Below are 14971 nucleotides of genomic sequence, written 5' to 3'. Positions count from 1 at the left end.
AACAGCTTGGTTCTAGGTGAGCGAGTAAGTGGTTCATGTCCTGAACTGCACCAGCAGGTCTCTAACACAAGGCGCCGACAAAAACAGTCCAAAATATTTTATTGGCAAATTATTATAATTTACAAAGGGCAATTATTAAATATGATGGACAACGTGCACTGCAACAAACACAAACATATTATATATAATACATACACACACACACACGTTAGGCAGAGCAAGACAAAAAAAAAACACCACAACATAAAAGAGAAAACATAGAAGATATGGCAGTGGAGCAAAACATAACAAATCTGTCAATGTGACACACACTACTGCTCAGAACGCTGCCAAAACCCACCTCACAGAAATTAGCATGAAGTGCGACTGTATGACAGGCTGAAAATACCAGAAATATTTTCCTGCACATATAGGCTACACCCCATCCCCCAGGAGAGTGCGCTCAGATAAGAGTTTATTCTCATGCACAGCCCTGCTGCTTATCTCATCTTACTAGAATACAGCCTGTGCAGCCAGTGTAAGGGCCATGTACAGAGGAGGGTGCAAGTCATCGCCATCCTGTACCAGACTACACTGCATATACAGGATTCAGGAGCAATGGCACTGTATGCTGACAGTATTCATAGGAGTTATTTGTCCTATAACATTACACAAAGCTAATACTAGGCTTCTGTATTGGAAAGTGTGACCTTATTATCAAACAGAATATGGCCATCTACCATGAACAGTTTAGAAAATCCACTTTCTACTTGGCAAATGATGACCCCCCAAAAAAGAGAAGTCGTGTGTCATGCGTTACTGACCGACAGAAAAATCCCACTGTCCACAGCTGCAAAAGTTCCTTTTTCTGCTCGAAAATGTGTGATACAAAGTGCTAAGCAGCATGCAGTCACCGGCAACTGGGGCTGCAAAGTTTATCAAATTCATTCAAATAATTCACCATTTCAAGAAATTGTGATTTTGACCAGAATTGAAAAATTGCTGTTAGCCCAGTGCCGGAGTCTGATCTATTACATGCTGGCTTTGTCCTACCTGCTTTACAGTGCTGCTGGTTGTATGAGAATGATATATAAGCAGGAATTGTCATCTTGTCAGACCCTTTACATAGCAGTTACACCCACTAGTACACTAGGTGCACGTTGTGAAAGGGAAAGGAAGGGGATATCTGACCACTTCACCGCAGCCTTTATATATCATAGCAAACACATACCGTACATGCAGAAGACACAGCATTAATGTGATGTAACTCTGCACTTTTACCATCTATAACCTTGCGCACAGTGAGTAAAATAAGAGACTAGTACCAGTACAGCAGCTCTATAACTTCTGTCACTACTAACCACACAAGAGACACTATCCTTAGGTGAAGCTGCAGCAGACTTTGTGGAAGAAGAACGCTCTGCCCGGAAGCTCTCCTCAGGCCATGTACAGAAATTACATTACAGTCTACAAGACTTTAGGAAGATTGAAGAAAATCTGTCCAGACCAATTGTTGCTGATCTCCATATGTAGACTTTAGCACTAACTGAATTTACTTTGGACTGAATTTCCACAACCGAAAAAAAAAAAACCTCAAGCAACACAACACAATTGCCATGAGTAAGGGACTTGGGTCTCAAAACACGTAGGAAATGTCTTCTATAGTATCTCATGAGTTTTATGTTGTGTAACATGTTTTTGTAAAAGAAGCACAGTATTTTTCAACTTTTTACTGGTATCTGATATTTGTAAAAAAAAGAAAAAAAAATTATGGCTATGTCAATCCACAATTAAAGGCTAAGTTTTAAGAATAACTGAGCTGTCTCTCTGTGCTGGATGTTTTGTACATGCTATAACAACACAACAATTGCCTTACTCTACTAATACCCCCAGAGTAGGATGGCAAAATGCTTGACACTCACTCTAGAGGATGCAGAATTACTAAACATCATGTGTGTCTGAAAGGTCCTGGGAGGACTGCAGAGAAGCAGCTTGTATTAAAATATCTACAAATCTGGACGGATCAGAGATCCTTCTGTACCTTGACTCAAACAGTTAAAAGAGTGAGTAGGATGCAGGATTTTCAACAAACACCATTTCTTTACAGTACTGACCTCTCAGCTCATATACTGAAAAACAGTACAAATAACTAAGACCTAAGGTACCCTGTGTTGTCTCTGAGTGTCTGTGCTATGTTAGGGAAACTCCTTCAGGCTCCTTATCACCTCCAGGACATTGAACAAGCAGGCACCAGTACAAGTGACTTCTCTGCATAAAAGGGAAAGAGACATTTTTTTATTTTTATTTTTTTAAATGGAATGTGCATCTTCCAATTCTGTTAAAATAAAAGATATTTACAAAAGGTATTTATAAAAGGTAAAAGGTATTTGAAAAAAAAAAAAAAAAAGACTGTATTTTAATGCTTTAGGAGTCAAAATGTCAACCTAGATGACCAATGTGATTTTGTGCAATAGACAATCACAGGCCTCAGCAGTCTCATATCATTCAGGAGGTCGGAAGAGACTGAAGGAGTCATGTCGTAGCTCCGGAGAGAGGCGAGTAGAGTCCCGTGCCCCATAAAAGTAATCAAAGGTATTGGTGGACACTGGTATAATATGGTTACATGGTTGGAGTTTAACAGGAGCAAATGGGCTTTGAACTACAACCCATTTCCCCCTTATTATAACCTTCCCCTGAGAACATGGCCTAAGTAACCCTCATTAATCGTAAGCAAGGGGGGGGGGGGGGGGGGAATCAATTCAACCATTTTAATTTAGGTCGTAGATCATCCAGCCCTAGCTGAAGCCACATAGAAGAAATACCCAAGGACTGTATTTCACAGTCCAAACAAAAGCAGAACATATTTTATCAGGCTTTTTTATCAATTTGATAAAGCTGATAACTCATTTCATCTTTTCCCACAAAACAATGTTATTCTATATAATCTCCTCAGCTCCTTCTGCTCTATAACATACTACATGAAGACTGAACTGCACTTTCCATGTGACTGGTTCCTTTAAATCTCTTCCACTTGGTCACTACTGTGGATTCCATTGAATTAGCCACAGTAAATTTATAGTTGCTAACCCATCCTGATCATTCCCATGTGTCCCCAGCCTAGGCCTACTGAACTGCTGCACCCTGCTGCATATGAAATATAGCATTCCTTATACTCTAGTCACAAACCCTGTAACACTGCAGCACCCATCACAAAATGTTTCTTAATTTATTTGTTTTTTTATGAGGCTGGAGAAAAAATAAATAAAAAACACTCAACACTAAATATACACACACAGCATGAGATACTTATATTAGGGGATTACTAGCTTTTCTTCAGCTGGCTACTGGATCTAAGTTTGCAGTTTCCAGCCAGGCCAATATTTGGGTTTATTAGCCTTCTAACTGGTACAGAGAGCTTGCTCTGATGTGACAGGCCATACAGGGATTTAGGATTTCACACAAAAAAAAAAAAAAAAAAAAAAATTCCAAAATTTGCCAGGTATCTAATGATATTGATAATTTTTCAGTTCTTTCCATATGTGAAGGTAGATGAAACCCACAAGGACAGCTCCTAACTGAACATCCAGCAGTGTATGGGCTTAGGCCATGTTCACATCTCAGCTCTTTTAGGGAGCAGATACAAGCCAGTCAACGCAGAAATGACATAGCGCTGCACCAGAAATGTGCACACATCAGATACCGAACTGTACCGAGCACATAGGAACTGACAAAGCCAGGGGAAGATCTGCCAGCAGAACCGAAACAAGAAGGTGTAGTACAGGCAGCTCATGTTCCAGATTAAGTGCAAAAATATAATAGATAAAAAGGAAGTACATATTTGTCATGGAGGAAACTGGCTCAAGTACATGGCTTCCTCCTACAATGCTGAGCACGTGGACACTTATGGAATTGTGCATTGTATGAAGGATGGAAAGAGATTAAAAGGGAAAAGACTGGAGCGCTGCTACATGGCGGTCGTGGTGTAAGGAAAGGGCCAAACAGTCCTCACTGCAGAAGCATGGAGTCCAATCTCATCTACAGGTGTAGCAGGTTACCAAACCTCTACAATTGCTTAGTGTGAGATCTTAACACAGATGACAACAACAACTTTTCATTGGTTTTAGTCACCTTCTGTGATAAGATATCACGCTGCAGCAGGATAACCAATTGCAGCAGAGTCAACATGAACCTCGGCATTTGTATATAAGAGCGACTGAGAAAACACCTTAAAATTCATCTGACAACACCTTTACATCTCTCTCCAACTGTGATGGCTGGCCTGGAAAATAAATGGAAGAGTACAGATCAGTGTCAGATGGGATTAATCTGGAAGATACAGGCGGTATATCAGCTCTCGCCATGCCTCACTGAATCATACTACCAAAAACATCATTGATCAAAATTCTTAAAAATAAGTCAACATAAAACTTAGAATTAAAAATAAGCAACACAGACAATAAGAATGTAACATGAAGGTAACAGCCACATGATAGAAACCACCATAACATTACCATTCATACAAGATGCAGGAAGCATTGCCAATGTGCAAAAAATCCTGCCAGCTGGCTGTTCATGTAGGAATATACCGTAGTTTCCTTACTAAGATCGTATACCCTTGTCACAGTCACTGACATCACATCCCGCTGGAGGACAAGACATCCTGGATCAGCTAACATATACCATGGCCATGACCGTTTCCAAGTAGGAAACCACAATGCATCAGTATGGATAGCACAAATAATGTGAATAGGAGGTCAATAGTAAGAGGTCTTCTGTCTATTTCTGCCATTTTTCTGTAGCTTTCAGTAAGAGTCTAAAGGACGGGCTTATGGACGAATAGGTCTAAAGGCTGGAGCTGTGCTCATGTACTTCATCACTGACCAATCACTGACTAAATCCAGTAGCCTTCTCGAAAAAAGTGGAAATCCTACTGTACATTCAGGGTTTGTTTGTTGTTTTTTTAATATACTCAGATAAAATTCAGGATATCTGCAGCTTAAGTTACCAGAAAACAATCAGTCACATAGAACAGATTATTGTTAAAGGAAAAAACCCTAGAAAATACTGATGGCTTTTGCTCTGGATAGGTCACCAATGTTTGATCTGTAGTGGTTTAATCCCTGAGGATCAACAGAAGAAAGGGGCTGCCGCGGCTCCTCAAGATATAGCAGTGGGTCTAACCTTTACCAATGTACCCTATCCAAAAGATAGACAGACCCTCACTATACCCCTTTATCACATGTAAAGGAAATCTGATCATTAACCCCAATTAACCCCATCCTGTCCATGCAACATATGACAGCTTGCAGAACTGCTGAATAATTTACAATCCCTCATTTACCAAGGACCACGGGGGTTCCAGCTCCATAGACTGTCCAGATCTGGCGGTAACAGGCAGACATTTGTCTGGGTGCAATAATGGGGATCTGACAGGTTTAGATCCTGGTGACAGTAACCAGACCACGTTACTATCAGACTTGCACATCCTTAGGCTATTAGAAAGCCACAATTGCCAGGCTACAACCAGCACATTGGTGTCCATGTCTGACTTAACATTCACTGGGACCTGAAGTGGGTCAAAAAAACTTAATGAATACATACATACATGTATAAAAACATAATTAAAAAAATAATTACGCTGAAGTACAATAAAAGAAAAAGTCTATTTTTTTGTGATGCAGATTTTCAAAATATTTTCTCATCCAAGAAGTGCACAACTCTCCAAACCCAAGTGATGCAGCGTTCACACTTGCGCCTTGACGCGTCCATCGTGATATCGCCTAAATCCCCAGAAAACTGCATAGAGACAATTTGTCAGCGGTCAGTTTAAAAACTCATTTATTTCAATGGCTATGCGGCCTCTCTGCCGCGAAACAGGGTTTTTTTTTTGCATGAACACAAAATCCTGTATGTCCGACTGAAAGAAAAAGGTTTCATTGAATATTTATGGAAAATTAAAATTGGTTTTCTGGCCCAGAAGAAAAATTAATGGAGGAAACAAAACAAAACACCCATACCTGCTGCAGTATTGCAGCCCTGAGCACTCAAACACTGACATGTCTGGCCCCATGTGGCTGCTGCAACCAAACATTGGCCTCAGTGGTCACAAGTGTGTTGTTGGGTGCATCATGACTACATAACTATCACATAATCACTTTGGATATGGTTAGGAATCCAGTGAGCGGCCATATTCAATGGCTGGCGGCCATCTCTGCTTGAACAGTCACATAGGAAAGGCAGTTGCTTCACTTTATCATCAAGGATCTAGTACAATACATGATATCAGAGTAGTATAATTATATGCATACGTTTCTTTCACGTTAGATACTGGATTTGATACCATCAGTAGTCTACATAGTGTAATTTACACTTCACATAACCATAAACAGAGAAGAGGGAATCTCATATTATATGTATGTGGATTAGTTGTTTTTTTGCTCATTTAATTATGACATTGGTGACAATAACAGTAATCTTAGTCTACACTTCAGTTCACATTTTTCAGATGTGTGTCCAGAGCAGACTGACTACAATTATACAAGTCATCACTTGTAGGCTACAAGGTGGTTAGTCCCACAGACAGAATTCCATTTCTTGCTTCACATATGTTCAAACATGGCAGAATTGTTGCAAAAAGTCTTTCATCTGCAAAAATAAACTCCCTCTCTCCATTCACTTCTATGAAAGTTTAGAAAATAGCCAAACCTGAGCGCTTGGCGACTGCCATGGAAGTAAATGAAGAGCTGCGCATGGGACTTGGTTCTTGATAAAGGTGAATAGAATATCCCTTTAAAGCCGGATATGGTTTTCTTGGACAGCAAGTTTTTTTGTGTCCTACAAGTAAGCTGGTTGTGCAGATGCAGATGCTAGTGTTAGGGATGACAAGTGGGAATACACCTGATTGAAAAGGAGGAGGAAAGTCCCAGACATAAGTTTATGTTTGGATAAGTTCAGACAGGGTTTTTTGAACTGGAACCTGAGCCGGGTATCTGCCTCAAAATCCTGACCAAAAAGAGGGCCCCATTGAAATCAATGGGAGCAGGTCGGTTCTTTTTTCTAGGAGTTGTTTGTTCAGGCTTCCGGAAAAAAAGAAGCGAGATGCTCAAACTTCAGGCCGAGTCGCCTCGCAATTTGGCCTGAAGACACTCCCTCCTCCGGACTAGGCCCATTCATTGCTCCTAATCCGGAGCGGAGTGCGCGGCTGGATGCCAATGCAGTGCACTGGCTACCCAATTTTTGGATCAGAAACCTGAGGCGAGCTCCACCTCAGGTTCCAATCCAAAAAACCTGGTGTGAACTTACCCATAAGGCTTTCCTCTGCAGCTTTCACTAACCAATAAGTTGTGGGTTCTGTGGTCGAATCAGTGGCAAAGCTGAGCAGGAAGTTTATTACTCAGCATCCTACTTTGATCTACCATTGAATACAATAAGGCAGATTCAGCAAGGAATTTGGCGGCTTCTGCCTCAAAATCCATGTCAAATTACGTTGTGTGAGCATACCTATATGTTGGTACACGTACTCATCCATTCATCTATACCCCATTTGAAGGAGTGCAGCCAACATTTGTTGTAATGTAGAAGAAAAAAATAAGTATAAGCTAAAAAGATGAGTAAACAGGAGCCTTTCAACAGATTCGGCTTCCCTTTTTTGTAATTACAACAGCACTAGCTCATATCCTGGTATGTAACAAATCATTTCCTGCAACGTCCGAAACATCTGATGCAAAAACTATACCTGAAGCAATGAAAGGTTGTAGTGGGCGGCAGCAGAGCAGAAGTTCTCTCTGTACAGGTGAGGCCATAGAGCTTCACAGAGTGGAGCAAGAAACCTTCAGCAGCTGAACCAGCTTGTGGTGATGACAAGAGCTAATGACATTATAAAAAAAAAAAACAGTGGCTGCAGACAATGACGAATACAGAATGCTAATTTTGCCACTATGTGCAGCTACTGCTATATAGGTTCCCCCCAGGCATACACTTGCTAGAGGTTACCTCTGCTTACAGAGAGCACTAGATCGCGGACTGAAATCATTGCATGCCAGTGGAGCAAGCACTTGCCAATTCCTGGAAGGCTCTTAACTAAAAATATAACAGCAATGGAATTTCATCGACAAGCCAATAAAATAAAGACTATCCGACGGCTAAAAACTAAATTTTAGATTAGGAAAATACCACGATTACCATTATTATTATTAGTGTAGATACAGGGGCTGGCATGGATGGACCTATACCACACTGTTTAACAGTCAGAACAGTGCCAACCCAGGACAGCTTTATGGCTAGGGGTACCACTACCTAAAACACCAGTCTCCTCAAGTGGCATTGCTTCTACCCAATAATAAGAATTAAATAACCTAAGTGAATGGAGATCTGCTGCAGGGAAATACTCCAAGACATCCCCCACAGTCAGTAAGTGATGACTTATACCAGCAAATAGGCCATCACTGTAAAGCAGGTTTTATGCAAACAACACAAACATGTTCTTCAGGTTTTTAGGATAGCCCATTACTATTAGGTCAGAAGTTCAGCTCAGCACCCCCGCCGATCATCTGTTTGGAAAGGATGCAGAGCCTGTGCCAGTGTTGTAACCTCTCCGTTGTTTAAATTGGTGCGTACTACAATACATCAATTCTCATAGCGGTGTGAATGATGTTTCAGCTTTGATCTATTCACTTTTCATTATCAGTGTAGGCTTTCCAGGCGGCATTGTTTTTGCGGTTGTGTGTCAGGCCGAATTGAATATGGAGCAGATGCTATACCTGTCTGTACTCACAACTCTGTCAATTCATTTTCAATGTATGGGTCAGTGAAAACCATGGATGACACCCGGATACCAATCTATGTGTCATCTGTACACTGCACATAGAGGTCTGAACTATAGGAAATGCAGATTCACAGCAGTCCTGCCGTCCCTTCATTCTCAGGCTGGTCGCCACTTCATAGAGGTAGGAGTAACAACCAGCAACCAAAACAGCAGGGAAGGGTCAAAGAAGCTTGAAAGGACTTCAATCTGATGAGATAAACATGTGGATTCTACTGAAGAGTGCCCCTATAGTCCACTGGTATTGCAATGAAGAATAGAAATACCTACTGATGTCAATGGGCTCTGTGTGTGAGGCACTGACCATCTGTCCCTCAGAAGTAGAGACCTAGACCCATATTTACTAAGGTCACAAGCATACCTCAGCTCCTGCTCCTTTTTGACATAAGTGGGCTGGAGCAGAGATCAGAAGCACCCTCATGTGTAAGAATTACTAAACAGCTGGAACCTCTTCGGGATTCTTGTGCCTGCTGACAATGAATTAAAGGGGTCTACCGCCACCCATACGGATATAAGCTGCTACTACTTTACAGAGCACATTACTGTGATAAACATATTCTTTTATCTCCTTTGTGGATTTTAAGAAAAACTGTAAGGTCTTGAGCAAATGATGGAGTTGGTGCACTGGGGGAGATCCTTCAGTCCTGGAGAACTGCTCTTTTTGGTGATAACATTGGGAAGATTAATTCTTAATGCATGAGAAGACCCAGACAGAAAATGGTAGAGATCTGAGTGTTTCAGGGAACTGAAGTCCCACCCCCAGTGCTCTGACCCCTATAAATGGGGGTTCACCAAAGCAGAAACCCATTTGAACCTCAGACTCGGCTGTTAGGCCCCATGCACATGGCCATTTCGGTTTCGCAATGTAGAGTCTCTTGGCAATAGATTTGTGAAAAATGGACGATATACAAATTCTGTCCATTTTTTTCAATGATCAATAAACTTCAAAATGGCAGCTCAGGTCAGTGAAAACAGACCTGGATAGGACATGTTCTCATCACAATGGCATAAACCGTGCCGTTTGGCTGTGGCAGAAAAAAAATAAATAAATAACGCAGCGTTTTACAGTCACTTCTAAAAAATCCCATCCACACCTTGGAAAAAAATACACGCAGCGGAGACACTGCAATTTTCAAAACGGTCACGGTTTTGGAAACTGCAGCATGTCAATTATACCTACAGAAATTCTGGCGGTTTTCCTATAGGTATAATGGAAGTAGAAAGTTCACAGAGGAAACCTTTCTATGAAAAGCGCTGCGGGAAAAACGGATTTCAAAAGAGTTTTTTTGCTGCGGCCTACTACATGGGGCCTTAGCCTTTAAGAAGTCCTTTCACCACCTCCACCAATTCAAGTTCTTAGCATCTGTGAATAGTTCGTTTTTTCTTCTCTATCCTCCACCCTTCGCCAGCAACAAGTGCAGTTAACAAGGTGACACCTCTGTAATGTCAGGAGGGCAGCGCAATTCAGAGTCAGGGAGTGTCAGCATTGATTGCTCAGGCATGATAAGGGCTAGAGAAAAAAAAAATTTCAACTATGCCATGTTTAGTGGAATAGCAGCTATTAATTGATGTAAAGATCCGGCTGTGACATCCGTGTCCCTTTACTTAGGTTGCTGAGGCCAATCAGCAGCCCACGGAAAGAACATGGGAAGTCATAAGTAGCGACTATCCGGTCATGTGCAGCGGGGACTTACACCAGATGCAAAAATGAGTGCAGTAGGGCCGGACACTGCTGAAATGCATTGGAGCACTGGGGGCAGAAGAGTATGTATTTTTTATTTATTTATTTTTTTGTTTGTTTGTTTGTTTCAACTTCCATAAAATAAAAAATAAATGATCCAAGACAACCCCTTTAGGGTCCATTTATTTTGATTGTATGAACAAGATCTGATCATGTTCCCATGTAAACATGGTTGGTGATAAGACAATTGAACAATTGTTTGTTGCTGATTTTTAGGTTTGTAGACATGACAATTATTTGTTGGCATCACATCTACTTATGTAAGCACAGAATGCGCTGCTGACAACAACGCCAACTGTATGGGATCAAATTAATGTTCATCTGAACATACAATGATTGCTCCGTGTAAATGGCTGTAAACAAGGACCAATCACTTTGCCATGTCAGTGATCAGCATTTGACTACCCATGTAAATGAACCCTTCGGAAAATAAAAAACAAAACAAATTCTATCTGCAAAGGCTCTTCTTTACGTCAGCATTCATTTTTATAGAAAAGACCATTTAGCCCTATTATTCCAGCTTCGTTTTACAGTCACAGAAAGAAATAGCTGTGAAGTTAATATGTGGGTGTTTCAGGCTCGGAGATAAACATAATTCCCACAGAGCACTTGAACATCCTCTGGCTCCAGTCTATGCAATCTGCTTCCGAAAACATTATAGCCATCCAACCCTACAGCAAGCGGGTATACTCGGAAAGAGGAAAACCAACAGGACTCCTCTTTAGTTGGCATATTCCACACAAGATAAATCATTGATCCGAGGGTCAGTAGAGAGTATGACCAGGGTTCCAGGTTACCAACTATCAATATACCAAAATGTACTATGTGCACTTCCTCACTATTCCTATATGCACAATTATGTAAAAACCTGATGTGATGGGAATAAGGTACAAAGAAAAAGAAGAGTATGCGCCTTCTATAAAATGGCAAGCTAAGGGCAACTCAGGGCAATGCTAAGTGTGCCGTCATCCATCAATCAGCACAGTAAAGAAGTAATGGCAGCTAGCAAAATTAATGTAGAAAACAACCTGCACTGATTTACATAAAAGACAACGTGGTAGTGATGCACACCTTTCCGAGGATGTCACATGACTACATAGCCCTGCTCTGTCCATTAACAGATGGCACAATGAATATACCCAGACCATCTTATAACAGCAAAGATACCAGGGATTGAGCTGGTGCTACAAGTGCTTCATGCAGTGCTAGGCATCTGAGTCACAGCTCCAGCGGGTATTTATAGCCACTGTGATACAATAACCCTACAAAATAACATAAAGGCTGTTCTGTACATTGTGGTGGCTGGATCTGTGGCAGAACAAGTCTCAGGACACAACATCTTGCACAATATGCCAATCTTTAAATACCATATAAACACCACAAAAGCAATAACATACTTCACAATGAAGGTAATAACCTGCAGCCATGGTAGTGCCAGTCTCTGCTGCAGGGCACAGAAGACACTGGAAGGTTTGAGAACAGGTGAGGGTTTCAATTCACACCTTCTTGTACAATATGCCAATCTCTAAATACCATAGAAACACCTCAAAAACACATACTTCATAATGATGGTAATAACCTGCAGCTATGGCAGCGCCAGTCTCTGCTGCTGGGCACAGGTAGGGCACAGCAGACACTGGCAGGTTTGAGCACAGATAAGAGTCTAAAGTCTATACTTTCTTATACAATAAACTCTGTTCTAAAAAGCACCTTAATAGCGTAGTGCCTGCCTGTACCGCAGGGCACACAAGACAGTGGTAAAGTTTCATCACAGGTGAGGGATCACATCACACCTTCCAGCACAAGATGCCCAGCTCCACATAGCACAAGATCACCTTAAACAAAGATATACTTCAAGATGACGCTAATAAACTGCAGGCAGGGCAGTGCCAGTCTCTGCTGTAGGGCACAGCACACCCTGATAGTTTGGGGCACAGGTATGCGGCTGCTGCTGACAATAGCCCACAAGTGATAGCAGAGGGCACTGGGATTTGTGATGACACTGGATGGCATGGACCCACTTGCTGCCTAAGCAGAATCCTGCAGCTCCCCAGCAGCTGTTCAGAGCCTGGCTCCAGCACTTTCCCCATGCTGACACTGACAGCTCCTCTAGTGACTGCCTGACGATGATGATGATGATGGGGCAGGACATGAGCACCAGGTGCCAGTCTCCCCATGGCACGCCGCTGCACCCTTCACTTACTCTTATGGGCAGCGACCAGGGACTTGCCATCCTTGATGAGCTCTTTGATGAACTTGTTGGTCTTCTCCAGCTCAGTTTCGTGGGATTTCAGCCTCTCCCGGAATTGCGGGCTGTCCAAGTAACAATCCGTGAACTCCAGTGGGGGCAGCCCCATCTTCCGCCTCAGCAGGCAGCGGCAGTAGCGAGAAGAGCAGGCAGTGGTCAGCTATCAGCAGTGCCCGAGCTGTGCCCGCCTGTCAGAGGTGCCCGGGGTGCAGGGCTCAGGACATGCTGGCAGGACAGCCGGAGAGCCGCAGTCATTGAAAGTTTCCCTGCACTGGGCGGAGCTCAGGCTGCGGGCGTGTGCTGAGGTAACCCGGGTAGTGATGGCATCCGGCTCTCTGTACGCTTATTGGAGGCAGGAGGAAATGAGAAGTAGATGGGGCCTCTCAGATAAGGCCCTGTGATCTCATGGCCACTGCCCGCCACCTCCCACTGAGCTCGGCCCAGACACCTCCTACCCCGGTCCTGACAGCCGCCCCTGCACCGCCTCTCCTCTAATGGACCCGGCCCTCATTAATAAAAGTGGCGCTAATCACCTCAGCCCGTGCAGTGGCGGGCGCAGGGCAGGCACACACCCCCTCTAGTGGGTACACACCCCTCAGGAGGGCACACACCCCCTATAATGGGCACACCCCTGTCCTGTACCTGACCACTCACATAGTCAGAGATGAGGCGAAGTCCTGACTATAGAGCACCACAAAGTCACGTCAAAGTTCTGGTTACAATGTGTGACTAACCCAAAATGTCCACCACAGAGAACAGAAGACATGTTATTCATTGCAACCTCTAAGGGGGCGTTCACACTACCATTGGTGACCATCAGCAGTGTCCATAGCTATTGTCCGTTATAAGATTTTATGAACAGACACCAGCTGAACCCTCCGAAATCTCCATTCATTTCAATAGGATTTTATCTTGTATCTGTTAGTGTAAGTTTGTGTCTGTTTACACCCAATCCATCAGAAATCTGTTTTTTTCCAGCAGACAAAAAAATCCTGCATGCAGTACTGTTCTGTCCGTGAGAAAAAACGGACGGCAAGTGTTCATTGCACTGGGTTCACATCAGCGTTCGGCAGTCCGTTCTCAGGTGCATGCAGGAATGCATTGACCAGCATTGATTGGCCAGTGTAAAGCTTTCGGCCAATCAACGCTGGTTCTGCCTGAGGAGGCGGAGTCTAAGATCCGTCCACAGCAGTTTCCATTGTGGTCCGATCTCAGATGTAGCAGTGCTGACACAGCACTGCTACATGGAGAAGCGGCAGAGCTCAGCACAAACAGAGATGCAGCAGAGCGGAGTGTGCAGCATGGTTCAGAGCACACTCAGCACTGCTACATCAGATGCAGCAGAGCTGAGTTTGCAGCATGGTTCAACGCACACTCAGCACTGCAGAGATGTAGTAGTGCTGGCCGTGCACTCAGCTCGTCTGCATCTTCGGAGTAGCCAAGCTGATTGTGCGGCCAGCTCTGCTACATCTCAGCATAGGAATGCATTGACCAGCATTGATTGGCCAGTGTACAGCTTTCGGCCAATCAACGCTGGTTCTGTCGGAGGAGGCGGAGTCTAAGATCCGTCCACAGCAGTTTCCATTGTGGTCCGATCTCAGATGTAGCAGTGCTGACACAGCACTGCTACATGGAGAAGCGGCAGAGCTCAGCACACATAAAGATGCAGCAGAGGTGAGTGTGCAGCATGGTTCAACGCACACTCAGCACTGCTACATCAGTTGCAGCAGAGCTGAGTTTGCAGCATGGTTCAACGCACACTCAGCACTGCTACATCAGATGCAGCAGAGCTGAGTGTGCCGAATGGTTCAACGCACACTCAACACTGCGGAGATGTAGTAGTGCTGGCCGTGCGCTCAGTTCGTCTACATCTTCAGAGTAGCCCAGCTGAGCGCGTGGCCAGCACTGCTTCATCTCCGATGTAGCATCTTCAGAGTAGTCGAGCTGAGCGCGTGGCCATCCCTGCTACATCTCGGCATAGGAATGCATTGACCAGCATTGATTGGCCAGTGTACAGCATTCAGCCAATCAACGCTGGTTCTGCCGGAGGAGGGGGGCGTCTAAGATCCATCCAAAGCAGTTTCCATTGTGGTCCGATCTCAGATGTAGCAGTGCGGACACAGGACTGCTACATGGAGAAGCGGCAGAGCTCAGCACACACAGAGATGCAGCAGAGCTGAGT

General features: G+C 43.5%; 1 protein-coding gene across 2 annotated transcripts in view; it reads right to left on the bottom strand.

The window, feature by feature from the left end:
• ARHGAP26 (Rho GTPase activating protein 26) overlaps positions 1 to 13196 on the bottom strand; it is a 229047-nt gene extending 215851 nt beyond the window's left edge. For both annotated transcript variants that reach the window (XM_075275014.1, XM_075275015.1), the window contains exon 1: positions 12745 to 13196. In XM_075275014.1, the coding sequence (XP_075131115.1) occupies positions 12745 to 12898 (154 nt within the window). In that variant the 5' untranslated portion in view covers positions 12899 to 13196. The remainder of the gene's footprint in view (positions 1 to 12744) is intronic.
• Positions 13197 to 14971: the final 1775 nt, after the last annotated feature.

The sequence above is a fragment of the Leptodactylus fuscus genome, chromosome 5 (genome assembly GCF_031893055.1).
Source record: "Leptodactylus fuscus isolate aLepFus1 chromosome 5, aLepFus1.hap2, whole genome shotgun sequence".
Classification (NCBI taxonomy): domain Eukaryota; kingdom Metazoa; phylum Chordata; class Amphibia; order Anura; family Leptodactylidae; genus Leptodactylus; species Leptodactylus fuscus.
The sequence above is the reverse complement of the archived record's forward strand: the minus strand, read 5'-3'. Positions and strand labels throughout refer to the sequence as shown.